At 32.7% G+C, this 27,343-nt stretch overlaps 3 protein-coding genes across 3 annotated transcripts; 2 read left to right on the top strand and 1 right to left on the bottom strand.

Annotated features, from left to right (window-relative positions):
- Positions 1–1,999: 1,999 nt before the first annotated feature.
- Positions 2,000–3,669, bottom strand: LOC100262284 (probable BOI-related E3 ubiquitin-protein ligase 2). The gene is made up of 2 exons (XM_002277807.5): positions 2,910–3,669; positions 2,000–2,809 (listed from the first exon to the last, which is right to left on the bottom strand). Exons 1-2 carry the CDS (start codon positions 3,222–3,224, stop codon positions 2,264–2,266), a joined length of 861 nt encoding a protein of 286 aa, XP_002277843.1. The 5' UTR covers positions 3,225–3,669; the 3' UTR covers positions 2,000–2,263.
- Positions 3,670–17,800: 14,131 nt separating this feature from the next.
- LOC100260571 (heavy metal-associated isoprenylated plant protein 26) lies at positions 17,801–19,146 on the top strand. The gene is made up of 2 exons (XM_002278843.4): positions 17,801–18,026; positions 18,579–19,146. Exons 1-2 carry the CDS (start codon positions 17,946–17,948, stop codon positions 18,963–18,965), a joined length of 468 nt encoding a protein of 155 aa, XP_002278879.1. The 5' UTR covers positions 17,801–17,945; the 3' UTR covers positions 18,966–19,146.
- Positions 19,147–20,303: 1,157 nt separating this feature from the next.
- Positions 20,304–26,509, top strand: LOC100265787 (WD-40 repeat-containing protein MSI3). The gene is made up of 6 exons (XM_002278895.4): positions 20,304–20,739; positions 21,089–21,412; positions 21,510–21,653; positions 23,337–23,461; positions 24,359–24,454; positions 26,107–26,509. The coding sequence occupies exons 1-6, from the start codon at positions 20,446–20,448 to the stop codon at positions 26,327–26,329; spliced, it is 1,206 nt and encodes a 401-aa protein (XP_002278931.1). The 5' UTR covers positions 20,304–20,445; the 3' UTR covers positions 26,330–26,509.
- Positions 26,510–27,343: the final 834 nt, after the last annotated feature.

The raw sequence follows: 27,343 nt of genomic DNA, 5'->3' as shown, positions 1-27,343 counted from the left end.
CACAAATTTGTGAAAAAGAAAAGAAATATCAACCCTAAAAAGCATTTGTTTTCTTCAAAACTTTTGCTTTTATTAACAAAATCGGCACCAATGAAAGAAATTGGAGGAAATGGCTAAAACTAAGCCCTTGGCGTTGTTAGAAGACATGACTTGGGCCAACACCACGAGATTTAGATCTTAGCTAGAGTTGTTGCCGTGATTGAAACCCTAACATTTCATCATCAAAACAATCTCAAAAAGCCCTTCAACTTCATTCCATATAATTCGACTAGATCAACGGAATTGATGCAAATGTTTTACAGTTGAGATTTGGAGTGAAAGAAGGTAATTACACAAAAAAAAAAAAAAACTGTGAGATTTGCAAATCGAAAAATGGAATAAGAGAGATTTCGAGGAAATGGTGATTTTGTATTAAGGAATGACGTGGTTTTAGAGCAAACGAAATGGGGAGAAGAAGAGCCACCCAAGAGAAGCCCTAAAATGTGAGTTGGAATTACTATTTTTACAAAGAGTCAATTTGTAAATTCACATTTGAGGCGAGGCGGGACGAGTTAATATAAAACCTATGCATGTTTTAAACCCGATTTGGGTTTTGAATAAGAGCCTCATACTCGTTTAATAAGGATAAGGCATGGGCAACCCATTTAACCCATGAAATTGTCATATTCACATCCAAGGCGAGACGGGTTGGTTCAAAACTCATACCCATGTTAAATTCGATTCGTATTTTGAATAAGAGCTTCATACTCATTTAATAGGGGTAAGGCGGGGATAACCCATTTAAACCATGAAACTGATATTCCTAAACATTTTATACCAACTTTGGTATTAATTTGCCAAATAATTAACCATGCGAAGTATAAATTTTTATTTTTTTCATTTTATATAACAAATAATTTGGTGATTTAAATTTATAATCTTATCAGTAATGATGCTTGATTTGACACATTTGTATCCATTACTAGTATTTATTAGACACACCAACTCTGTATTTATTCATCAAATAATTTTTTATACCTACATTTATTATTTACTTTTTCATTTTATTAGGTGGGTGATCTCAAATTTCAAATTTTGAATTTTGAATCTTCTACTTAATGACAAATTATTTGGTAAATTGGTATCTATGATTGGTATTTATTTATCAACAACTAAATTGGTATTTGTGGCACCAAATCTTTGTAATTTTATTATTGAATAATTTGAAATTTTAATTTCTAATCTTATAGTAAATAAGAGTTAAAATTAGCACATTGATATCTCTGAATTTAAATAGGTGTTTAAACAATCCATCAAATGATCAATTTTATAATATAAACTCCATTAAGAGTATATATCTTAGTGATTTTAGAAAGTGTTTTTTCAAGTATTGCAAACATTAAAAGTGCTTCCAAACATGATTGCCAAAACCAATTGTAAGCTCTCACTCATCCTTCATATGCATTAGGGAGGATACCACTCATGATAAACCCTATTTAAGTTACTATTCAATCAGATGGTAAAATAAAAAATAAAAAATATGACTTTTAAATTTGTTTTTTTTTAAACCCCAACTCATGTAATTTGCCAAAAAGACCTACACATAAGTCCAACCGATACATGACTTGTAAGCTTCTTTGTCTTTTCAATGCTTCCAAGGGAGATGGTGTCCCTATTCTTAGTTGTTGCAAAAGTTTCTCTGTGCATGTCAGCTTTTACTTTTCATTTGTTTTAGCTTTTAAGAAACAACAAAACCCATATGAAATATATGGTGTTTTCTTATTTCTGTTGCCAGAAAACACTTTTAGAAAACAAGTTGTTTTTTTGTATGTGTGATGTGTGAACACACAGGCCACCTCTTCCTCTGACACTGCTTTCAATTTTCTTTCTGTCACTGTAAATATAACACTGCTAAAGGCCAAACCCAACTGATAAATATCAGAAATGAATAATCATGTCAATGAGAGAAAAAGAAAATATTTTCTGAGAAAATCTAAAAATGGAAAAAGCAATAAATCCATGAAGGGAAAAGATGCTCTGTCCTGTAATTCTGTTCATTTGATTTGGGGTAGTTTAAAATACACATTAAATCTCAAAACAAAGACCCCACAAGAGGAAATTACAAGAAAGAAAAAACAAAAATTAAAATTAAAATGAAAATTTCTGAAATGAGATTGTGTTGTCATCCACCATTGTCTCAAAGCCAGGACCTTCCTTCCATCATTTTCCATCGTTTTCTCAGCGACTCTTCCTTTTTCTGTTTTTTTTTTCCCGGAATGTTTTCCTAGAAAATTCTGGCCTCAATCCACCCTTTCTTTTCCGTTTGACAAACTGGGCAATGATCGAAAAAGCCTTCACAAGCTTTGCATGAACAGAAGTGCCGACAGGGAAGCAACAGGACGCACGAATTTCGAGAATTACAACCTCTGCAAACCATGTTTGATGTACTGTCTTCTTCATGTTCTTCTCCCTCTCCTCCTCCTCCTCTTCTGTTTTCCCCTGTTCCTTCTTCCCTGTTTCCCATGTTGTCGTCGCAGCAAGACTCTGCGTCTTCGGAAAAGATCCCACAAGCCTTTTCTTTGATCTGTTCGATTGTGTGGTTCAGAGACATCACTTTGGCTTCGTTCTCCTTGGCCACCCTCTGCCAGGCCTGGTTCTCCATCTCCAATTTTCTCAGGAAATCTTCAAGCTCCATTGCTCTATTGGTAGCTTTCGCTATCTCCTCATCCTTCTGCCTCAAGAGAGCCAATGCCTTTGATTCCACTTTCCGCATCAGAGCAGCCAGTTGCTGCTTCCTCTGCTCTTGTAAAACCAATCTCAATCTCTCACTCTGTAAAAACAGAGAAGAAGAAAAATCAGAATCAGAAGAGAATCCTTGGGACCAACTGAATCAAAATCAAAAACATCTAAAATTTGCAGTCATGGGTTACCTGCAGCGTGATGAACTGATCAATCTCCTGTCTCTGATTGTCAAACTGGGAGGCTAAGCTATGAGAAGATCCATAATTTGGGCTGTTCTTCAATGTCGAACCCATCAAACTGTTGTCAAGGAAGAAGTTCTGATAATTTCTCTGGCTCTGAATCTGCTCCTGCTGGCTCTGCAACTGTTGCATGTACTGCTGTTGATGCTGCTGAAGATTGAAGCAAGAGCCATTAAACCCAACGCAACCATTATCAACCCATTCCTGTGAGCCGCCCAGAGAAAACCCAAGATTTTCTGAATACAACTGCGCCTGAATGGCCATCACCCACCAATACCCACAACGAGAAAAGCAGACTTTTTCCTCACAGATCAAGAAACCCGAAAAATCCCAGATGGGTCTGAGCTTGACGGTGTTTGTTTAGCCAGAAACCACGAGAAAGAGACTCTTTTCCTTGCTGTGATTTCGAGGAACATATAAAAAACAAAGGTGGTGGTGGAGGAGAGTGTCTATATATATATATATATATATATATATGAAAATAAAACTGATTCACAATAAATTAAGAGATAATCTTTTGATTGAATTAAAGTAACTGAAAATCCAAAAAGGGAAAAGAGGGAGAGAGCCTAGGATACTTTCTCTTTCTTTTTCTCTCTCTATGTCCTCATTTTTCTATAATATTTTTATTTTTAATTTGTTATTTTAAATTTCTATTTTTGTGATTTTCCTGAAAGCATTAAAGGGAGAACAACGTACACATGCAGATTTTGTGACTAAACTATCGGGTCAGAGATTTCAGAGGCTGAGGCGTTATTGAATAAGAAATTGAATACCGAGTGGGTGTGTGTGTGGGGAAAGGGTCAGTTTTTCCTTTTTGGTGAGAAAGAAAGAGAGAGAAAATTCTCAGAAAAAATTTGTCATTTTAACCATTCGAAAAGGCTGAAGAATAGGATTCCTATTTCTCGATTTGTTTTTTATTTTTTATTTTTGTATTTTTATGTCTAGTTTTTTCCCAAAATGAATTTTTTTGGGCCTTTAAAAAAAATTAAAGTTGTAGTTTTTTACTTTAATTGTAATTTTTTCCCTTTTTTTTTAATTCTTTGTTTGTTTGCAAAGAAAATTCTAATTTTTTTGGATATCCATTTGGGTTTGTTTTGATTTTTAATGAAGAATGGGATTCCCATTTCTGAATTTCTTTGAATTTTTGTTTGGTTTAATTTTTTTTCCCTTAATGAAATGATTCTTTTATTTTATCATTTAAATTGTAAATTTTTTAGAAGTTTCTTAGCATACCATTTGATTTTAATGAAGGTTCCACTTTTTTTTTCTTTAATTGTCATTTTTCTTTTTTTCTTTTTCTTTTTTCTTTTTTCATTCTTAATCTTACTGCAAAAGAATTTTTTTTTTTTTTGGGATATCCAATTGGGTGTTTTGATTTTAATGAAGAATAGGATTCCCATTTCCGAATTTCTTCCATTTTTCTTCATTTTTATTTTTTTTCCTAGAAAGAAATTATTATTATTTAACTTTTAATGTGAATTTTGGCATTGTATTGATTTTAATGAAAGCTGCAACTCATACCTTAATTGTATTTTTTATATTTTAATGAAGGTTCCATTTTTAAAATTTTTAATTGGTTGGAAAAAAAATTCTAATTTTTTTGCCATCCACTTGGCCTTTTTTTAAAAAAAAAAAAAGAATTTAGTGAAGGATTTTTTTCCATTTGTAATATTTTCTTTTAAAATTTATTTCCCATTTTTGGATATGGAGGTGGCATCCTTGTGGATTTAATGAAGGTTCAATTTCTAATATAATTATAATATTTAATTTGTTCCTAAAATAAAATTTTAATTTTTTAATATTTATTTGGCATATTTTATTTTTCCTCGTATCCCACCTTTGATATTTTTAAATTTTTAAATTTTATTACCATTTGTTCCCAAAAAAAATCTAATTTATTTTTCATTCTTCAATTTGGTCACCATCATGCATTGATGGGGGTCCATTCCTCTCTCATTCTTAAATTTCTATTTTTTATTTTTCCCAAAAATAAATAAATAAATCTTTTTTGTCACTTATTATTCTTTTCATTGATTTTGTCACCATTTCTATATTAATGAACACAACAACCCTTATTATTAATTTATTTTATTTTTAAAAAAAAAGGCCCTTTTTAAGGCATCTTTTATTATACTAAAAGCCAACTTTAATTTTCCATTAAATAAGGGAGATTAGGGGAGCATTAATTAATTTCCAAAAGAAAAAATTGCAAAATATAGAAAAATATAGCTTTAATGTTATGGAAATTTATTATTCTTAAGAAATTGTTACATACTAATTTTTTTGAAGTTTTAAAGGAAATATACTTTTCTTTTTCTTAGATTTTCATATAAATAAAAATAAAAATATTTTTATTTTTAAAAATTATATTTGGATGCCCAACATAGCAAATCTCTTTTTTATTTTTCCATACATGTACTTCTTATCTCACAAAAAAAAAAAAAAAAAAAAAAAAAAAAAACCATTGTAATGCTTTTACTTTCTTTTTCTTTTTTTTTATGAACTTTAATTCTAATGGAAAAATAAGGAAAAAATTATTTAAATATTTTCTTGAAATCCCATTGGAGAAAAAAGTTTGAATAATAAAAACATGTTAAATATGAAAATGGAAAAGCTTGTTGGGATTCCACATTGGATTCTACTAATGACCCAAAAAACATTATCAATTTCAAAGTAATTAAAAATTCTCAATTCCAACTTCACCAAGATATGGTCAATACACAATTTGTGATGACATGGGTGTCTTTGACATTCTCAAAATATAGGGTTTTTCCAAAGTAGGCATAGGGTACTAGTCAAAATGTACCAATTAATAATTTAATACACTTCAATTTCTATATATATAATTTTTATTATTATTATTATATAATCAAAATACAAAGTCTATGGTATATCCAAAGTATATCTTCTTACCATTTTCTAAAGTTTATCCTATTATACCTATAAGAAAGGGACTCCATTTTTGGCCATACCTCACACATCAACAAATTTGTTGTTTCCTAGAAATGCCACACCATGTCATTTAGGGGGGTTTTATTTATTATATATCTATATTTTTTTTCCAAAAGAGATTGTCATTGATATAATCAATTATTTCAATTATGAGTTTGAAAGATAATGTTTGTTTTAAAAAAAAAAATCTTACTAAGAAAATTAAATTCTCCAACTAGGGCATGGTGCTTCCCTTTGTAAGGTTTTTTTTCTCATATTTTGTGGTTGAAGTTAGCATATAATTAAAGTCTGAAATTACATATTTATATGATTTTGTATAAAAGAAAAGGCATATATAAATATGTAATGTCATGCATTAAATAGAAAAATCCAATACAAAAATTGCATAAACCCTAATCGCTAAATTTTCTAGGTAAGCGTCTACAAACTAATTGAAGTTTAAAGTGACATATTTGTGTAATTTTATATAAAATAAAAGATATTTACGTAATGTTATGTATTAAAACAAAAAGGCAAGACAACAATTGCATAAACCCTAATCAATAAATTATTCGGATCAGCATCTCAAAAATAAAAAACAAGCAAATTATAATGATCTGATTATAACATCGAAATATACTTTTTCCATGTCTAGAAAAAAGGTATTACCAATCATATGTTGATAATTTCATATACATATCTTCAAGTTTTATCCTTCTTAAATTTCATTTATTTATACTCTTATCCTTCATTTTTATCTCTTACTAGCCTTGTTTGATAATCTAAATCTCATCATATATTTAGGCGGTGTGAATAGCTTGGTCGGTTGGTATCATTATTGGACCAGGGCATTTTCCCAAACTACACGTACCTAAGTCCCTAAATTGATGAGCCATCTTTTCTTTCACTTCATATGCATGCATTGTGGTGATTGACCCATAACCCAACCCACCCAAACCCATGTAGCCATGGACCCACCTCACATAAGCAAGGGTGGAGGAAATTTCTCAATTTCTCAAAGTCACAAACCCAAGATTCGCATGTCCACAAAAGACTGAGAGAAACCCAATTCTAATGTACACTTCCCAAGGTCTTTTTCTTAAGTTTAGAAAAGTGACATCTTCTTTGAAAACACAATTTCTCTTCCCCCCCTTTGGCCTTTGCATGACTGAAATGGGGGGGTGTGGCCCATGTGCTGGCCACCTACCAAGTACCCACGAGTCTTTATGTGTTTGGCCTTCCCATCTGCAGCCATACGTGAAATCCATGTGAAAACCCACCACTTCTTGCTCACTCCATTGACCAAGACTTTGGTGGTATTATTGTTGTTAATAAAGATATATATGGGAGTTGGTGCATGTATAAATCCAAAGGCCATTCTTGTATTTGATGCCACCCCTTTCTGCAACTTCCCAACTACTTCCTTTTGTTTTCTTTCGCCCTTTGCCTAAGGGTGTGTTTGTGTGTGTCAATGTGGACACACCCTTTCGGTTTCTCAAACCCCATGGTAGACTGCAACCCCACCTTAATCTTTGGCGGTCAATGTCACTATATGGGATTGGATTTTTATTTTTTACTTTTTACCTTTTGTTTTGAGAAATGACTTATGGTGGTTTTGTTGTGGGATTGGGTTATCAAGAAAAGTGGGGTGTAAATGATTTTCAAAATAGGATGGCTATGGTAAGGAGAAGGTTCAGGATTCTCATCTTCCTAGTATTATTAAGGACACTACTACTAATAATAAAACAAGTAATAATAGGAGAATTTTTTATAATTTATTATATTTAAAAAAAAATTAAATAAATAAATATTTATGATTTATTTTCATGAGAACTATTTTTTATTTTGTAAATATTTAAAAAGAAATAAAATAATTTTATTTTAAGAAAAAATCTCAAACCTCACCTTAATCTTTTATCTTTATCTTAAAAAAAAGAAGAAAAAAAAAACTCTTATCTCTTTTTCTCCTTTGTTAGTTTAGGTATTAATAATAAGACCCATGAGACAAGCTCTGAAGACTCAAACCCCAAAGACACCCTAAGATTAATTTTGGGTTGAAAATTGAACTCCTTATCAAAATTTTCTAAATCCCAAATTTTAAAACATTGGAAAAATTTATGATTAGAATTGAAAAATCTTGTGTAGTTTAAGGAACACCTCTTTCAATGAACCACTTTGAAGACTTCCATGAATTAATTCTTTTATGAATAAATGGTTGGACCCAATACAGAACCAACCTAGGCAATAAATGATAAGTACATGCCTTCAAATTCCAACCACTAAATTAAGTAGAGCCATATCTCAAGGAATTGCAATGAAGCTTCTTCACAAGGAAGTTAGGTTGTTTTCCCTGTCACCCCACTAAAGGAACCCCCCATTTTAGACCCATTAAAGGGGACATTTTACCTTGACCAAGAATTCAACAGCCCCATTCAATTATTAGTGTACAAATATGATTAGGGCACAAAGGACATTTTTTTCAAAAAATTTAAAAAATTCCCACAGGATTTCTTTAAATCCTTTCTATGTCTCATGATGAAAGTTAAAGCCATTCACACCCATGAATGCTCTTTGAGCTAGAAGGATCACTAGCTACCTAAAATCAATCATTCATATTCTTGTCTGTCCTAATCATACTTGACCAAATGTTCATATTCCTTTACCAACAAGTTTTCCCTAGATGAAATTAAAAGTATTTATGTGCTTTTAAATGTTAAAAACTATTTTTTTAATTTTTATAAAAAAAAAAAATTATGGGTTGTGTGTTTTTATTAATTCAAAAGAAAAAAATATTTTAAACGAGGTATCGAAAACAATATCAAAGTGTAATGGAAATAACATTAATTATTAAAATATTTTTAAAAAATTATTAAGGTATTATAGTAGTTCTTATCCAATGATAATATAAATGAATTGATTTAATATATAAGGATATAAATAAATAGAATTAAGATATAAATAACGAGACCTAAAAATATACAAGTGACATTATGTGATTAGTGATGTTTTTTTTTGTAAACCCATACTCTTAATTATCTATAAAATTATTTACCACCCTAAGTTATTTCAACAATATTATAGTTTTTCTTTCAAATAAACCCTCTTAAAAAAATAATTACGAGTGGGGGGACATTCAAAGGGTAGCGTAGGGCAGGGGTTGAGACTTGAGAGACCGTCAAGGCATCAAAGGGAGGTGAGATGGTACATTAAAGTCCTCCTGTGCACACATCTTGTTATCAGTGAAGCGCTTTTTCTCTGCTACATTGCAGGACTTGAATGGGCCACTACACCACTGACTTCTCTCCTTCTGGGGTTGGTCATAGCCTCGTAGGACCACCACCCCCACCCCCACCCCCCAAAACAGTCCCTCCTTGTGGGGCACAACCCCCTAAGGCCTAACAGTGGAGTCAATCAACGTGATAGAGTATATATGTATACCCATCCATCCATTCACAACTTGACTGCCACACATTAATTAAAGGCGGGTGCTCTAGTCTTTATGTCCATAACCCTCTACCTCTCTGGCCTTGTTCCTTTACTTGTCTCTGTTTCTGAGGCAGCTCCACATCTCTGTACTGTAAGTCTATAATATACTATTGAGAATAGGACAAGGTACAATCATCACACATGGGGGTGGGTGGCATCTGGAGGGCTATATATTTTATCCTTCAGACTTCAGACCCATGCAGGCAAATTCAATATTGTCACTTTAAATACATCCCCACAAACATGGGAGGCCACCCTTTCACTCAAAATTTCATTTATAATCAATTTTTAGTTCAATAAAATTTATTTTCCCCTTAATTTTTGACAAAAATTTTCAATTATGATCAACAAAATTTGATGGATTTTATGGGTTTGATGGGTCTGTTCCCTTGTTTGAGGTTATCCAACAGATCTTTTTCCTCTTATTTGGGCATAAAAAATGGGAAAGGAGTGAAGGAAAGTTTCATTTAAAAGTGGGGTTGTGTGAATTGATTAATGTGTAGAGAGGCAGTGGGTGATGTTGGGTGTTGGGAATAAAATAATAAAAAGGGGGAGCACCATCCCATTTTTCTTCCATGAAGTTGCAGTCAGTCCTCATAAAAGGGAGAGTTGGTTGGTGTGAGCATGTCAGGTGATTTCATTTTTCTATAATGGAGAAATGGAGAAATGGAGACCCACCCATGAAAGTCATGTGAAGAGCCCATCAAGATGTGTCCTTTAGAAGAAGAGGAGCTCTTTCCTTTCTCTTAAAAATAAATAATAAATAAATAAAAATTCTCCTTCTCCATCGAACCTTGACCAGAGGGCTTTGGCCATCAGGTCATGACATTATCTGCAAGATTGGACTCTGCCCCTTTTGTTTTTTCATGCCTCTTTATGCCCTCTTCCTTTGCCATAAAGCAAAAACCCAACTCCACTTTTCTAACATTTTGACTTGTTCTTGCCTCCATGATTCTTGCTTTCCATGTTCCTATGTGGATTTTTTTCCCCCTTTAAAATTTGCCCATGTCTCATCCTCAAAGAGTTGGGCGTGACGCGTGAAATACTTACCTATCAAGTTCTATCTTAAGAAATACAATGAAAACCAACTTTATAATATATATGTTTTTCCTTAGTCACTACTCAAAAGAGACATCCTTGAATGAGTCCAGGGATTAGATCTGAAATTGGTCAATGAATGAATTTGAATATGGGGTGAAGGAACCCCATAAAAGTATTCACATGGTGTCCCCATTGTAGATTTTTCATGAGTTTGCCATGTTGTGATGGTTGAAATTATGAGTATTACATCACCACCTCATATTCCATGAGACATCATGACTCAAAACCAATGGGAGCTCCCTTTGTTGATTCAAAGTTTGAAATTTGAAAGAAATTTGAGAATTTATTTGGTCTAGAAAGCTCCATGTCCCTTGGTTTGAATTATTTGGGAATTCTAGTTATGGAGGGTTAGGCCACTTTTTTGTATGTAGACTTGGGTGATGATGATGTCAAAATAGAAGAATGTAAGTTGGGTAAAGGATCCAAAACCTTGGTTTTGATTGTATTTAAATTTTAGTCAATTCTGTTAGGATTCTAATGGAAATAGTCTCTTGATTATAGATTTCTAGATGAATATATTGACATCTTAGAAAGGTGGATTAAAGAATAATAGAGGCAACATGTATGTATTTGGATTGATTTCTTTGAAGTTAAAAACTCTTTTTCAAATCCAGTAAGAGTTTTTATATCGAGTTTAACATAAATATATATATATATATTATTCTTTTAAAATATTTATTTTAATTTATATAATAAGTTGTTCCATATTTAATAAAAAATTTACTAAATCAATATTTTCCCTTAAATTATGATTTTGGTATCAATAGGTTAAAAGACCAATCTATATTTTTTAGATGATTTAGATAAAATAGTTTATGACTTAAAAACGATTTAGGTCATTCATCTATGATGATACTTCTAATGGGTTAGTAGTCTGTCATCTTGTAAATAAGGCATATCTTGTCTAAGCAAAATTTTGAAAGTGATATTTTTATTTCCATCTTTTAACTAATTTTATCATTAGCTTTTGATTTCAAGTTTCTATGAAGTATATACATGAATCACTTATGGATTATATCAAAACCATTTTATTTTTTTTTAGATTTGTCGCAATTCGCACATTAATAACTTAACCTTGACCATCGATAAGCAATTTTAGGCAAATTTCATTTGAAATGAATACCCGAATGCCAACGATGATACTATTGTGAAATAATTGATGCTTGAGCTTGAGGGCATAGTTATTCGGTAAAAAGATTTACTTGTTCTATGACTATTGCATTAAAAGATATAACATTTATGATGAAGAATATATAATGGAAAAACTCTACCAGGTGTTTAAAAAAAATTGGATGGATGCATAAAAAAAATCCACAAATATTACCTATTAATATGCATAACATGGGGAAATGACAATCAATTCTTACAAAGCTAAAAGTTACATATTGTTTTAAGTTTAATAATAATTTCTATAAAAATCAAAATAATATTTATTTTTATATGTTTAATAAGAAACGTTTGTGTAATTTTATCAAAAGAGCTTAATATAAAAATCAAAATAACGTTGATTTTTTTTGAAGCATTTTTAAAATTTATATAGAAAACTATTTTTATGTTAATTTTACGATACCGATATTGCTTATTCAAAATTACGATTTTGGTTTTAACAGAGATTTATAGCTAACATAAAACCTAATAAACTAACCAATCAATGTTTAATATGGAAGCTAAACTCTATTTTGATGTATATAAAAATTTATTTCATGCTTAATGAGAAAGGAATTAAAACAAGTAGATAAACTAAATTATATTCATTAAAAACTTTAATTTGGACTTGGGCTTGGGTTTGGGTTAGTACATTTACATGGGCCAAGTGGATTTCGGCCCACATCATAAGCGATGTATGATAGAAAGAAGCCCGGAGCCCCTTTTCTTTCCAGGTGTCAGAATATGATTGGTCATTTGACAGCGAATAGCTCCTGTGCGCTTGACTCCATCGGCTCATGGACCGGTGCTAACGGGCTGAGCCTAACCAATCTAACACTGGGCCCAATTAAATCCCTTCTTGCCGACCTTACCTCGATATTTTAGGCGAAGTTTTAATTAATCAGAACTATTTATTTTTTAATAAAAAATAATCAAATTATTATTTTAAATATTTTCTATTTTTAATTTATAAAAGAAGACTTATTTTCAAAGAGCAAATTCATTATTCTTTAATTACTTGGTTTTGAAAATGGTTGTTTTCACAAAATTTATCAAAAGCATATTTGGGGGCGTGTTTGGTACATGACTAGGGGAAATGGAAAAGAGAATTTTGTTTATTTTTTACAAAATTGTGCTTCGATTAGTTATTAAACCCGAGAATAGAAATAAAAAATTCATTATTATGAAGATAAAAATTCGTTCCCCTAGTAAAAATTTAGATTCTTTATTTTTATATTGTGTCTAATAAATCTCTATTTTTATTCATTTTCTCACATACCAAAATAACCTTAATAATAAAAAAATAGAAATAAAACCCATTGTTATTATGATTAATATTATATTTAGCAATTGTTTTTTTTTTAATATTTTTATTAAAATAAAGATAAATTTGGAATTTTCAATATTTTAAACAAATAAAAATTTATTTGTTGTTGGCAAAAAAATCTACAGATCGCTTTCAAGTGTGAAGCTCACGTTTAACCATCATGTTAGAGAACTTTTAAAATAAGTTAAAGAATATTATTTTTATAAAAATAATGATATAATATGTTTTTAAAGAAACCAAATTATTAAATGAACTAGGAAAATAAAGTATCGTTTGTTTATGTTTTTAAAACTTATTTTTAAAAACAATTTTTTATTTTTTAATTTAAAAATAGTTTTTAAAAATAAGTTTAAGAAAATATGGTCAAATTGGTTCATTTTAAAAAAAAATTAATAATGAAAATGATTCATATTTATTCTCTAAAAATTGTTATCTATTTCACTTTATTTTTTCTAAAATTACTTCCATATAACATGTTATAATTTTTAAATACAATTTTTTTGTTTTTAAAAACAAAAAACTGTTTTTAAATCTAATGACCAAACAAGCTTAAAATATTGTGATAAATAATATTTGTTTTACTTCCATACGACACCAAACAAAGTTCTTTTAAGTGGACAGAGATATGGAAGAACCATTTTTTTTTTTTTTTTGTCTTTATAAATATCATTTTCTATGAACTTTCTCACTAAAATAATTTTCCCTCGTCTGAACTCCCAATTTTCTAAGTTTCCAAACGTAATGTAGACTACTTCTCAATCACTGAACCATTAAAAAATTTGGATTAGTCAAAGATTGAAGCCAACATCGATCAGTAATAAATTTAAATATTAATCTCAACTAGATTCCGTTTGTAGCCATGAAACTTCCAGGCAAAAAGCTTATGGTTCCTCAAATTAAATATTAGTTGATAACCTACTAGATTTAGTACATTTATTAAGTCGAAGGTCATAGTCTCCTCATATTTTGGCACATTAGGTAACATGGCATTGTCCAATACATTGAAGTTTGATCATACAAATTATTAATTCAATACTATTTTATTAGGGTTTGTGTGAAAATTTTGTACATTAAACACTGTGATAATGTTTAATGCATCCATCTCTACTAAATTAAATTATCGATTTTGAAATGATAATATTAAAGGTTGTATACTACGTAGAGTCGTTGATTATCATCTTTAAACCGACATTAGTGGTTTACGATGAATAATTAATTAATCAAATTAATGGTAAATTGCTAGTAAAGTGTTAAATTAATCTATAAGGTTTACTTAGTTTTGAGCAGTTTGATAATGTTATTTTATACTAATTCTCTCATTTTAAGAGCCAACCCGTGAACCCTGGATTAGCTTGAACTTTGTAGCCGGACTGTATTTATGCGTTTGATCATTTTGTTAAAAACGATTGCGATGTAAGATATCAATATAAACCGGATAAAATATTGTTTGTTGTGACAACTTTATTTTGACTTGTATAAAAACTAATTTTATACGATAAAATTTTTATAATATTAATATTATCATTTCAATTCAAAATAATAACTATATATATATTTTGCATAATGCAAAATTTACTTCTATTCATTTAAGCTCCTTTGAATTATGATTTTTTTTTTAAAGTAATTGTTATTATATTTTAATTTTTACGAAACTTTCATGATAAGTGACAAAGTTGGTTTCATTGCTTAATCAATTAGGTTTGAATTTGTTTTCATTGTTTGATCAATTAGGTTTGTGTCTCATTGCTATTGTGCAATATAACTATTTAGACTATATATAATTGTCCTTTTATTTTATCAATGTTGGACACAATAATAATAATAATAATAATAATAATAATAATATTATTATTATTATTATTATTATTATTATTATTATTATATTGAACGATATCTTATTGGTATCACATTAGAAAATGTATTGTTAATCGGAAGATATCATCTGCACAACTTTGATATCATTGTTTTCTATCCCATGTCTTGTTACTCTATCATTTATTATTGTAATTATTATTATTATATTAAATTATATTTTATTGGTATCATATCGAAAATGTATCATCAATCAAAATACGTCGCATGTGCATCTTTGATTTAATTACTTTTTACCTGTGTCTTATTGTTTTATTCCTTATATATAACTTTATTACTTTGTATCTAAGTTTTATCACCTCATACTTTGTTTTATGATTTTTTATATTTTAATTTTATTTATTTTTACGTGATCTCGTATATTTGCACCTTATTTATTTGTTCAAATTTCACCCTAGTTTCGAGCAACTTGAATTTAAACTTTAATATTTTATTGAAATGCATATCATGCATACATATTTATAAGACAATGATACAAATAATAATGATTTTTTTAAAAATTATTTTAAAGCAATAAATAAATGTCTTGAATGTGTGTTATCAATCATCATTTACTATTTCAATAACTTCATAGATTTTAAAAATAGATGAAATTTAATTTTTGTTTTTAATGAAGGTCAAGTGAGAAATTTAGTCCAAGCTTATACTTTTGAGCTCTCTTCAAGTTGGTTCTCAGTGATTCTTTATAGTACCATTTAATATTACTTTTGAGATCCTTGTCTTTGGATAGTACAAGAAAAATTGACCACTCCACTGACACACAAAAAGGAAAAATGACAAAAAAAAAAAGAAAAAAAGAAAAAGAAAAAAGGAAAAAGAACAATGAAGATTATTTTTTATACCACATTCTAAAAACAAACATCTAGAAATATAGGTCGCTTTGGAAGTGTTTTTTGAAATTTGTTTTTAAAAACTATTTTTAAGTTTTTTAGAGTTTGTTTGATTGTATGATTTAAAATCAATTTTTTATTTTTAAAAACATAAAACTTTTTTTAACATTGTTTAATTGTTGTTTTTTTTTAAAAAAAAAAACGAAGTAAAAAATATAATAATTTTTATAGAACAAATAAAAATTATTTTTACTATTGTTTAAGAACAAAACGAAAAGACAGCCAAACGAGTCCTTATTCTCTAACTTAAAATCAAATTTTAAAAAGATGTTTTAGAAAATATTGTCAAATGAGCTCATGTTTTCCATTTATTTTTTTTAAAAAATAGTAAAAACAACTTCTACTTATTTTCTAAAAATTGTTTTCATAGAAGAATGACTAATAGTGTTATAAATTTTTAAAAATAGGTTTCTTTAAAAAAAAAAAAATTGTTTTTTAAATCACATGGTCTATCGAACTCATATTATTTTGAATTCCTTCCTCATTTTTTTTATCTACTATATATATAAAAAAAATTTAGTGTTTGATGTAAGGTTCATAATTTATGCTTTATTGGAAATGCTTCTTCTCTTAGTATTTATTTCTCATATGCAAAATTTACTTCTACGGGGTAATTAGTGTTTTGATGAATTTATTCCTTATTCTCCTAGTATCTCTTTCTCATAATGCAAAATTTACTCGTACCAGGTAATTTCACAAACCTCTCCCCTCTATTATTCTTATTTGATTTTTTCACTCATCTTCTATTTAATTCAAAATAAAAGAGGTATTCGAGGAAGTTTGAATCCAACGGAAACAAATTACATTTAGTTAAGACATGAATTAAGGTGGTGTTTTATTTTTTTTACTTAATTTTAAATAAAATTTTAATGTTTAATGGTGTTAAGTATCATATTATTTGTTTTTTTAAATATTTTATTTCTATTAAATTATAATAAGTTATGAAAACATAAAAAAACAAACAAGATAAAGTTTGAAAATAAATTGATTTCAACAAAAAGTTGAAAAAATAAACACCCTCTAATTTTAAAAAATAAAAAAAGGAATATTTTAGATCAAAAGCCTACCAAACATATTTTTTAAAAATACAAATTTTATGGGAAACGGAATTACAAGAAATGGATCAAAAGGTAAAAAATAAGAACTAAAATTAAGAATTTTATTAACGAATTTACTTGTAATGTTGGAAATGGAATCAGAATGAAATAGAGTATTTATACTTGCCTTTGAAGTGTATAATGTTTCCACTTTAGCTTTATGCACGTGATTTTTTTCACAATTATTATTAAAAAAAATTTAAATCTTTATGCAAATGGGATTGAAAATCAATAAAATTTATTTTTGTAACATTTTCATTTTAAAAAATCATCAATTTAAATCATAAAATGTTTGAAATTTTTTATTGTTTTGGGGATTAATTAAATGTCAAACTAATTTTTACCAAATTTGAAAACTAATTTATCCTGCAACATCTTTTAGTTGTTTTACTTTTCTAAAATAAGTAGAAAAAAATCAATTTTTATATTTTAGTTTTCAAATAGAATTTTGTATTTAAAAAATGATTAAAAAAATTCAAAATTATCACAAACATACTATTATTTTTTAGAGCATTTTATGAGAATTAAAGAAAAGAAATCTTCACAATTGAAATTACAAAATTTATTTTTGTGGAATTTTATTTTAAAAAAATGGTAAAGCATTAAAACCCTATTTATAATAAAATTAATTAAAATTCAACCTTCAGTTATAATAATGAACTTTAAATTGAAGCAAATGTTTTAAAAAGGACAAAATTCAGGGATACCTAATTTGGATAATGATGATATAAATAAGACCCATTAACGCGCTCAACAAACTGCTTTCCCACTTGTGGGCCCCTCCTCCCCTCTTTAAGCGACAGGCCCACAGCCCACAATGGTACCCCATCCGCTTTAATACGGACAAAACTGTTGGGGGCCCACTGGGACCTTAGGGCGGTGGGAGACAGGGCCCACAGTTGGAAATGTCAGGGACACGTGGCAAAACAGACCCCAAACCGCCATGTACTATGGACGGCCCAGATCAGAACAAATAGCTCTATATAATGCAAGGGAGGAGGCAACGAAGTGTGTATATCAGACTCAACGTTTTCACTCTTTTGAGACGAAGCAAAGGCCTCTCGTTGGAAATTCTATTTGGGTTTCTTCCCTTTTCTTTTACATTTGTGTGGAATCCTTTTCGGGTTTCGTGATGGGTGCTTTGGATCATGTTTCTCATCTCTTCGACTGCTCTCATGGCAGTTCCAAGCTGAAGAGACGCAAGCAGCTTCAGGTGCTTTCCTCTCAACATTCTTAATTCCTTGTTTGGGTTCGGTTTTTTGTGGGGTTTTGGTGGTGGGTTTGGTCCCATGGACCCGACCCACTCCTAGAGCAGCGAGATCCGGTGACTCGCTGGAGATTGCGCGGTTGACTCGTCCGAGTCGGAGTTGGGGCCTTTTTAGTTTTTTCACTTTTTTGTTCTGTAACTCTCGTTCGTTTGGCGAGAAAGATGCATGATGGGGGTATTTTGGTAATTTCGGTCAGAACTGAACTGTGGATATTCAAAATATCTAGACCATTCGGGAACATCGGTAGCCTTCTGTATGCCAGTATCAGAAGCTAGGTCTAGCGGACTGATTCACCCATCATCTTTTGCCACCTAGGATATATGTCATAATTTTTATGATGACCTGGCGTATTTCTATTAGTGCAGCGGAGCGTTAGTGGGATGTGGGTCCCAGCTAACGTGATCCATGACCCGTGGGTCCTACTACCTAGGGTGGGATTTATTTAGGGTGCAGTTCACATGATCGCTAATATGTTGTTGTTGTTGTTGTATGATCAGACGGTGGAGATCAAGGTGAAGATGGACTGCGAAGGGTGTGAGCGGAAGGTGCGGAGAGCAGTAGAGGGAATGAAGGGTGTGACGCAGGTGGACGTGGTGCCGAAGCATCACAAGCTTACAGTTGTCGGGTACGTGGACCCCGCTAAGGTGGTGTCACGTGTCGCACATCGGACTGGCAAGAAGGCAGAGCTGTGGCCCTACGTGCCATACGACGTGGTGGCGCACCCTTACGCTCCTGGGGTGTACGACAAGAAGGCACCACCTGGGTATGTGCGAAACGCGTACGAGGACCCTCAGTATTCGCATCTGGCACGTGCGAGCTCCACTGAGGTGCGGTACACCACAGCCTTCAGTGATGAGAATCCAGCCGCTTGCGCTATCATGTGATCATCCTCATTTAGATAGACTCTCTAGGACCGTCAGATCTTTTCCCTTTTGCTTGTAATTCGTGTGTTTGAATCTTCTTCTTCTTCCTCTTTTATTTGAAACAATATATTTTGATGTAATTTTAATATATATATTTTTTATCATAAATGAATTTAATGTATTCTAAGGAGTGTTAGAAAAATGTTTCCTTATCCAAACGGGAAAAGTTATCTAGACTTTAAGGATGAGGCTAAAAACAAACTGGAATCTTTCATACCTTTGTGTGCTTTCCTTTTCGGAGTGAGTGGTTGGGTTGGGTGGGGAAAAGGACACAAATATGTGAGTGAGCGTCATCATGAATTTCTAGGGTTACATCACTCAATCATGAATATGGTGAAGCATTGGGGATAGTTCTCGTCATTTTGAGGTCCATTATTGATGTGGGTATCCTTACATTATATGCTACACTCTTGATTTGAACATGATGTAACCACGAGTTACTCTTAACACAATCTACTTAGGCAATAAACTCTCGACTCATGCTTTAATAACTTGAATTTGATTCCTCATTAATTTCTACTCACACCAAGTGACCTAGCATTTCGGCTCAAAAAATATATAGGTAATCATAGTAAGTTCTTTAAGAACATTGAAGATTTGATTGAGATTCGGTTCTATCTATCGAAACATTTAGACCATGTTTGGTTCTCATCAAGGGAAAGAAAATAGAGTTAGACTATGTTTGGTTTTGATCGATTTGAGCAGAGGAAAAGTAGAAAAAAAAATTATATTCTCTTTAGTCTCATTTAACTTATTTTTTATTATTATATTAAGATTTGATGGTTTTAAAATGCATAAATTTTTAATTAATTTTAAAGATTTGAATTTTTTTTTTCATATTTTTTATTGTTAAACCAAATATGAGAAAACCATTTTTTTTTAATGTTTTTTGAACCAAACATATTCTTAGGATTTATTTAGGATAATTATTTTTTTGTTTTTGGTTTTACTGGCAAATTAAAGTCAGGTTGAAGTCACAGTATTTAAATTGACCCTTTCCTCATTTATACATACCAATGGTTCAAGTGAAAATAGATATTCAATTAAAAAGGCTTAAAGGAATCTAACAAATAGAGAAGACTTAACATATTTTTACTCATTTAAGAAAAGATCATTTTTTAAATTTACTTTTTAAATCATTGAAAAAATGCGCTATAAAGCATATATTTGAGTCTCATTTTTAATATTTATTCCATCATTGAAATTTGAAAATTGGGATTCATCATTTTAATATATATATATATATATATATATATTTTTTTAACAAAAAGGTTTAATGGGCTTCCTACATATTGGGCTTTTGTTTATTCTTTCCACTAAGCCCAACTCCACACCCTATAAATATTTCAGAACATCCCTCCCTCACCTTAGAGCTCCGTACCCTTGGCGGGAAAAAACCAGATTTTGGCGGGGGAAAACCAGAAATTGCAGAGGGAGAGCGATGGGAGAAGAAGAAATGAGTGTTGAGCAGGTGGAGGAGGAGTTCACAGTGTGGAAGAAGAACACTCCATTTCTCTACGATCTCATCATCTCTCACCCCCTCGAATGGCCTTCTCTCACTGTTCAATTCCTCCCATCTCCTCCGCTCCCCTACGCCCTCGACTCATTCTCCGTTCACAAACTTGTCCTCGGGACCCACACCTCCGACGGCTTCCCCAACTACCTCATGGTCGCCGACGCATTCCTCCCCAGAAACACCGCCGCCCCATCTGAGCAAAACCCCACGATTCCTAAGGTTAGTAATTTTTTATTGGGTTTATGGTTTTCTGCACGTTAGGGTTTGCGAGTTTAGGCGTTTAGGTTATGGGTTTTAACTTTTAGGATTTAATGTTTTTTGGTTTAGGTTCACCCATCAGTTGGTCAATGAAAAACTAAGTGTGAAAGTGAGAGATCTATGATTGGTTCGTGTTACAAAACGTTTTATTAAGTTTCCAACGAAGCAAGTATGCAATCTATTTTTGGTTTTGCTCAGCATTGTTTGATGAAATCACTAATTGGGGAAATAAATAATCTGTTTTTGGTTTTTCTCTCCAAATGTTCGATGAAATTACTAAGTGAGAAGTCTTGGTATTTTTATCTCATAGGTGGAGATAACGAAGAAAATACATGTGGATGGAGAAGTAAATCGAGCTCGGTGTATGCCACAAAACCCAGATATGGTTGCTGCTAAGACAAGTGGTTTGGAAGTGTACGTTTTTAACTGTCAAAAGCCGCCGGTGGGGGGCGAAGGACGGTCTTGCAATCCTGATTTGAGGTTAAGGGGTCATGAGAAAGAAGGGTATGGGTTGTCTTGGAGTTCCTTTAAAGGGGGTTATGTTTTGAGTGGTTCAAATGATTGCAAGGTATGCTTATGGGATGTGTCTGCATCTGCTGAAGATAAAGTGCTAGGCGCAATGCATGTTTACGAGGTAATGATTTGGGTTATACATTTCTGTTTGTTGACTTAAAATTCAATTGGTTTAATTGTTGTTTATGTTATTGCATGATTTGTGAATGTCAATTCAGGCTCATGAAAACGTGGTAGAAGATGTGTCCTGGCATTTGAAGAATGAAAATCTATTTGGATCAGTGGGGGATGATTGTCGATTAATGATTTGGGACTTGCGTTTGGACAAACCTCAGCATTCTGTTATAGTTCATGAGAAAGAGGTGAATCAGTGCTCAAAATTATTTCAGCTGTATGATTGTTTCTTTTCAACTTGTTTGTTTGTATAGAGTTTTACTTTCTAACCATGTTGCTCGAGTGATCTGAATGTGCTTTAGATTGTTACAATATAGCTCTTAATTTTGAAATGATAATTGTTGATGTACTAACCAACACATTGCTTATTTCATTGGATTGGTGATCTCCACTCATTAGAATATGGTGTTTCCAACTGGGGATTATAAGTGCTCCCATCATGTTGCTCCACGATCGTGCCCAGTTCCTTCCTTGCCCTTCACGATATGCCCCTGCAAAGAAGGTTTACCCTCTCTGGGCAGACCCCTCCCAGAGACGGGTCTGCTCAGAGAAAAACCTGGGTAAACCTTCTTTGCAGGGCATATCATGAAGGGCAAGGAAGGAACCAGGCACGATTGTGGGGCTACACATCATATACTCTAACGAAAAGGAACTCTGTGCCCTTGCATCCTCCCTCTCCCTCTCAAGAGCTCCAGCTATTGGCAGTCATACTTTACTAGATTGGGTCAAACAGGCTGAAGTATCAAACAACAAGAAGGGAGGCAATGGAGCTGATAAATTGCTTTGATTGGAAAATCTTTAAAACAGTGAAGTGAGCTATGAAAGAGAAGTTGAATACTGCATTAAATCAAACTACTACAATGGATATCCTTCAATTTATTGTAAATAAAATGGATGGGAAAGTAATTACCTTTAAGTGTGTGCTTTTCCCTTCAAAGGATGGTGACACTGGGAATGAATTTTTTTAGAACTTTAGAAAAATGACATGACCTTATTAAGATAAATCATGACAAAAGATCAAACTTCTAAAATTCATCTACTCCCTTGTACCAGATTCTAGCTGAGTTACCTAGGTATTTTTCTGATTTATGTACTTTTTTTGCATCAAGTAATTTTATGAACACTGCCAATCTCTCTCTTTGTCTCTGTCTCTCTCCCTCCCTCCCCCTCTTGCAGCTTAACCATAGTTCATTATAATATGTACAGTATTATGATTCTATCAACTGGTTTCTCCTGCACAAACAAGCTATTTTACACTACAAGCATGTTGGCAGTTTGCACTTTTGGTTTAACTTCCATCTGGACTGCCATTGTGCTTCCATGCTCATGTAAGTTTCACCTTTAGAGAGCTGCTGTTCTTACCTTAGTAATGAACAATATCTGATTCCCTTGGACCCTTTCCCATACGAGTAAATCTATTAAGGTTGCAGAATATCCAAGATTAGTTTGTATCTTTTGATCTCCAAATGTATGAAAAAAGTAGCTAACAGTTATCAGATCTTAGACGCTTTCTAGAAATGTGGTATCAATATTTTTGACTGCTTGAGAAAATAAAGAATTACTTCTCAGCATGCTTGTTGTATACTGGAAATCTTTGGCACCTTTTGACTTATGGAGACTTGAAAGTAGTGTATGTCATATCTACAATTAATATGGAAAACATTGTGGTGTGATCCACTAGGAAACACACTGAGTGGGCAATTGAGATGTCTGCCATTATCCCTTGAAAGACTAGATGGGAATTAACCATTAGTCCTGACTTCTGAGAAGACCTGATCCTTCATTTATGTGTGACAAGCTGCTTCTGTTGTGTATCAAAATCCTTCATGATATGTTGTTTACTAGTAACACATCTTTTTTCTTGGTTTCAGGTGAATTTTCTTTCTTTCAATCCATATAATGAATGGATTCTGGCTACAGCATCTTCAGACACTACTGTTGGGCTGTTCGATATGCGGAAGCTGAACTCACCATTGCATGTTTTAAGCAGCCACACGTATGTCCTTTGCCTTTCATATTATAAATTAAAATCTAAGTATTATGAAGAAATCATAAGGTTCATGCCCTTAAGGCCTTACTCTGGTGGCAAGGATTTGGTACGGGGATGGGGAAGTTCCTGCCCCTGTAAGTGTTATGAAGAAATTATAAAGTTCATGCCCTTGTAATATTCTTAATGTTAATGGTGAGGCCTAGCTCAATTGGCAGTGGATGGGGGACTTGATGGGAGAGGTTTCCGGTTTGATTCCATCAGACACCAAAAAAAGATTCACCTTGAAAAACTAGAGATTGTAAATGTTGATAAATTAACTATAAGAATGTTTATATGTCACCTGCTCTTCCCTCCCCTCACCAAACACCAACCTGCCATACTCACACCACCACTTACCAATTCATATGTGCTTTTTCTTCTCCTTTTGCAACGAAGCTTTAACCCTTAATCATCTTTGTTTGCATGGTCTACTGACCCATTTTATGTGTGTGGTTGTGGTTATGTCTGCTGAGTCTTGGGAGGCTTGGTTAAAGGCTGAAGTCACTGAACAAAGGGTCTGTGGAATCTGAGATTATTGATAGGTTTAAAAAATAATTGGCATGTTGCTCTGCCTGTACCTTAGGTCCAAACTTTTTGATTGAGGCAAACATGTACTTGTCACGAATCCATTTTTAATATACTTTCTTAAAAGTAGTAAGCCTTCTTTTAGAATGCTTTCTTAAGAATGGAACACAAACTTCTGACTGTATCAGTAGCTTGATGGTTGAATGTCATGCAATGACACAAACTTACTGTTGATGTTTTCCTTGAGGTTTTTTACATCATGATTCTCTTAAATTTACTAGGACCAGACCCATCTTGACGTTTGAAATATCATTTCTCACTGGACTTTGTTTCCTACAGGGAGGAGGTATTCCAGGTAGAATGGGATCCCAATCATGAAACTGTGTTGGCTTCTTCTGCTGATGACCGGAGGTTGATGGTTTGGGATCTTAACAGGTATTTCATACCAAGAAAGTTTTGCTGGGAATAATAACTCATGTGCTTTTCTTTGTTTACAAGATTTTAAAATTTCTATATTTCCCTGTTGCTTCATTTATGATCCATTTGATTGCCTAAAAGATGAGAAGGTAGGATCTTGAGCAACCAGCAAAACATTTTAATTCAAACCAAAGAATCAAGAAAATAACGGTTGGGCCCAGTTGAGAGTTTAAGGTTAAAATGGGATCTCTGGCAGAAAAAGAGGATATAGACTGCTTCCCAAACTATTATCACTATGACCTTTGTGGCCACCTGGTTGTAATTCTTTGTATTTATTTTTCTAAAACTTAAGTTAAAGCCACAACTCCATCTTGCAGCTTTAGTGTTTTATATAAAGCTAAAATTACATATGAAGATGTGTAATCGTCCACTTCCCAGCCAAATACACTCTGTTTTGATGAAGCTGTAGCTTAATCCTCCACTTCTACATAAACATGAAGGCACTGAAGCCCTAGGATGAAGCTGGAGCTCCAACTTAGGTCACGGCACATTGGAATAGAGAATGAAAATAAGAATAAAAAATTCTTTGGCGTGAAAATCAAAACCTACTCTCATTAGAATTTTGATTTATTTCTTCTACATGGTATTGTGATTCACCTTCATATTTATTCTTATTCCCATGTACTAAATGCACCCTTAAAGTACAAAGAAAAAAATTAATATTTGCATGGCAAGGCCATAATGAATAATGGTTTGGGAAGAAGTCTATAAAGCCCATTGTTTTTGCCAAACAAGCCATATTGACCTCCAACTCTACTGGACCTATTTCGAACATGTTAAGTTTGACCATAGGACACAACTGCTTGCTACTTGAAAAATATTCTTATGGATTTCTAGGAATTTAAAGGGACAGACAATTTTAATCCCAACTGCTCAGCCACTGCTTTTAGCATTCAACTGTGAAGAGCTAAGAGACAAATAGAAAAAATTGAAAATGTACAATGAGAACGCCTCAATAGATCTGATTCTATTATTCTTATTAGAAACTCTCCTTACACCAAGCATGTTATTGACTTGGCAAAACCAAACCGTTGTCATTTAACGTCCGGTAATTTGATTGCATTTAATGTCAGTTTGTTCATGCTCAAGTAGAGGTGTCCAATGGGCTGGGCCGGGCTGGCCCATGCAAGCCAAATAGGTGGCTCGGCATGGCCCATAAGCCCGTGGGCTAATTGTGCCATGTTGTGCCATGCTGGCAGCCCGTTGCTACAGTATTGGCTGTGCCAGCCCAGCCCGGTCTTTTGGCCTGCCGGGCCACAGGCCAAAATGGGTTGCCCGGCTCATTGGACACCTCTATGCTTAAGGTTCATCGCCGCCCAACTCACTAGTACAAGCATTTGAATCATGCATATGAAACTGTTTGTACGAGTTTTGCCTGTTAATTGGGTGCATTCTTGCTAGATTTTCCCAGCCTTCCAATGTTTCCATTGCTTCAGTTTTGTTGTTCGTTTGAAAAATTCCAGCTAAGATTCCACTCAGGCTCTGGATGAAATTTTAGTTCCTTCAATCTTATATTCTCAACATTAATTTGTTCTTTTTAAACTTGTGGCATATTTTGAGTCTTCCACATGCCCAATTTTGCCATAACTGACACACACTGATGCCTTTAGGATTGGGGAGGAGCAGTTAGAAGGAGATGCTGCAGATGGTCCTCCTGAGCTTCTCTTTTCTCATGGGGGTCATAAAGCCAAGATATCAGACTTCTCCTGGAACAAAAATGAGCCATGGGTTATTTCAAGTGTAGCTGAGGACAATACTCTTCAGATCTGGAAAATGACCGAGGGTATTTATCGAGATGAGGATGGCACACAAACTGCTGATGATCATTCATAGATGAATTAAAAGACATTCTCGCCATTTTATGAGTCAGAATTTGATAGAGGCTGTAATTATGTTTTTGTCAGAAACCAATTACTGACTTTCATCTAAGAAAATTGTTGCTTAGTTTTACCTTTGAACATGTGTGAATTTCTGCTGTAAGCTCTGTTATAAGAAAGTTCTCGATTAGGTTAACATGAGTGCTGATTGTATGCAAAATCTCTGTTTTGTCGAAACAAGTCAGGAGCTTGAACCAAAAAAAGGTTCAGAGGAGATTTTGCCATGGTCAAATGGAAGAGCCTTACTGAGAAGTGGGTGAAACTCAATAGAGAGGCAATAGCAGCAGCGAATGTGATTCAGGTTTAGGCACTGCTATGGAGGCTTGGCTTGGGAATATTGAAGCTTCTCAAATTGTTGTTCTTCACCCAAAAGATTTATGGGATACTCTTTTTGCCCTGATATAAGCTTGCCAGGAGATGATTCAAAGCTGGAGGTGGGAGGCCCTCAAGGATTTTAGAGGGGTTGATGGGCTGAAGGCATCTATTGGCTAACATGGGAAAATTAGTGTTGCCATCATGATCTGGAGTGTTATAGTTTGAAATTCATCATTATCATTGAATTTTTAAAAGATAATTTGTTTCGCCTATTGTCATTGATAAGAATTAAGAAATCAATCAATATAATTGGAAAGTTGAGCAGAATTTGGAGACTAGATTTGGAAAGAAACTCATCTTGATAAGCAGCCTGTTGGAACACATTCTGTTGGGTATGTAGGAGCCTGGGCAAGGGTGAAAGTTGAAAGCCAAAATGAATCCCCTTATCTTGCCATCTTCATTTTCATCCCAGTGATGGGAGGTGAGGGCACATCATCCTTTTGGCTGGGTGCACCAATCACACACAAACATGCCATGCAGTTAAACCACTTATCTGTCACGACTAGGAGAAACCACATGATTTATTTGCAAAATCTTCTGTCCACAGACACAATGCTGCCTGATGGAGATTTTCCAATACAAAAATGAAAGAACC

Source organism: Vitis vinifera, chromosome 3 (assembly GCF_030704535.1).
Source record: "Vitis vinifera cultivar Pinot Noir 40024 chromosome 3, ASM3070453v1".
Taxonomy (NCBI): Eukaryota; Viridiplantae; Streptophyta; class Magnoliopsida; order Vitales; family Vitaceae; genus Vitis; species Vitis vinifera.
The sequence above is the reverse complement of the archived record's forward strand: the minus strand, read 5'-3'. Positions and strand labels throughout refer to the sequence as shown.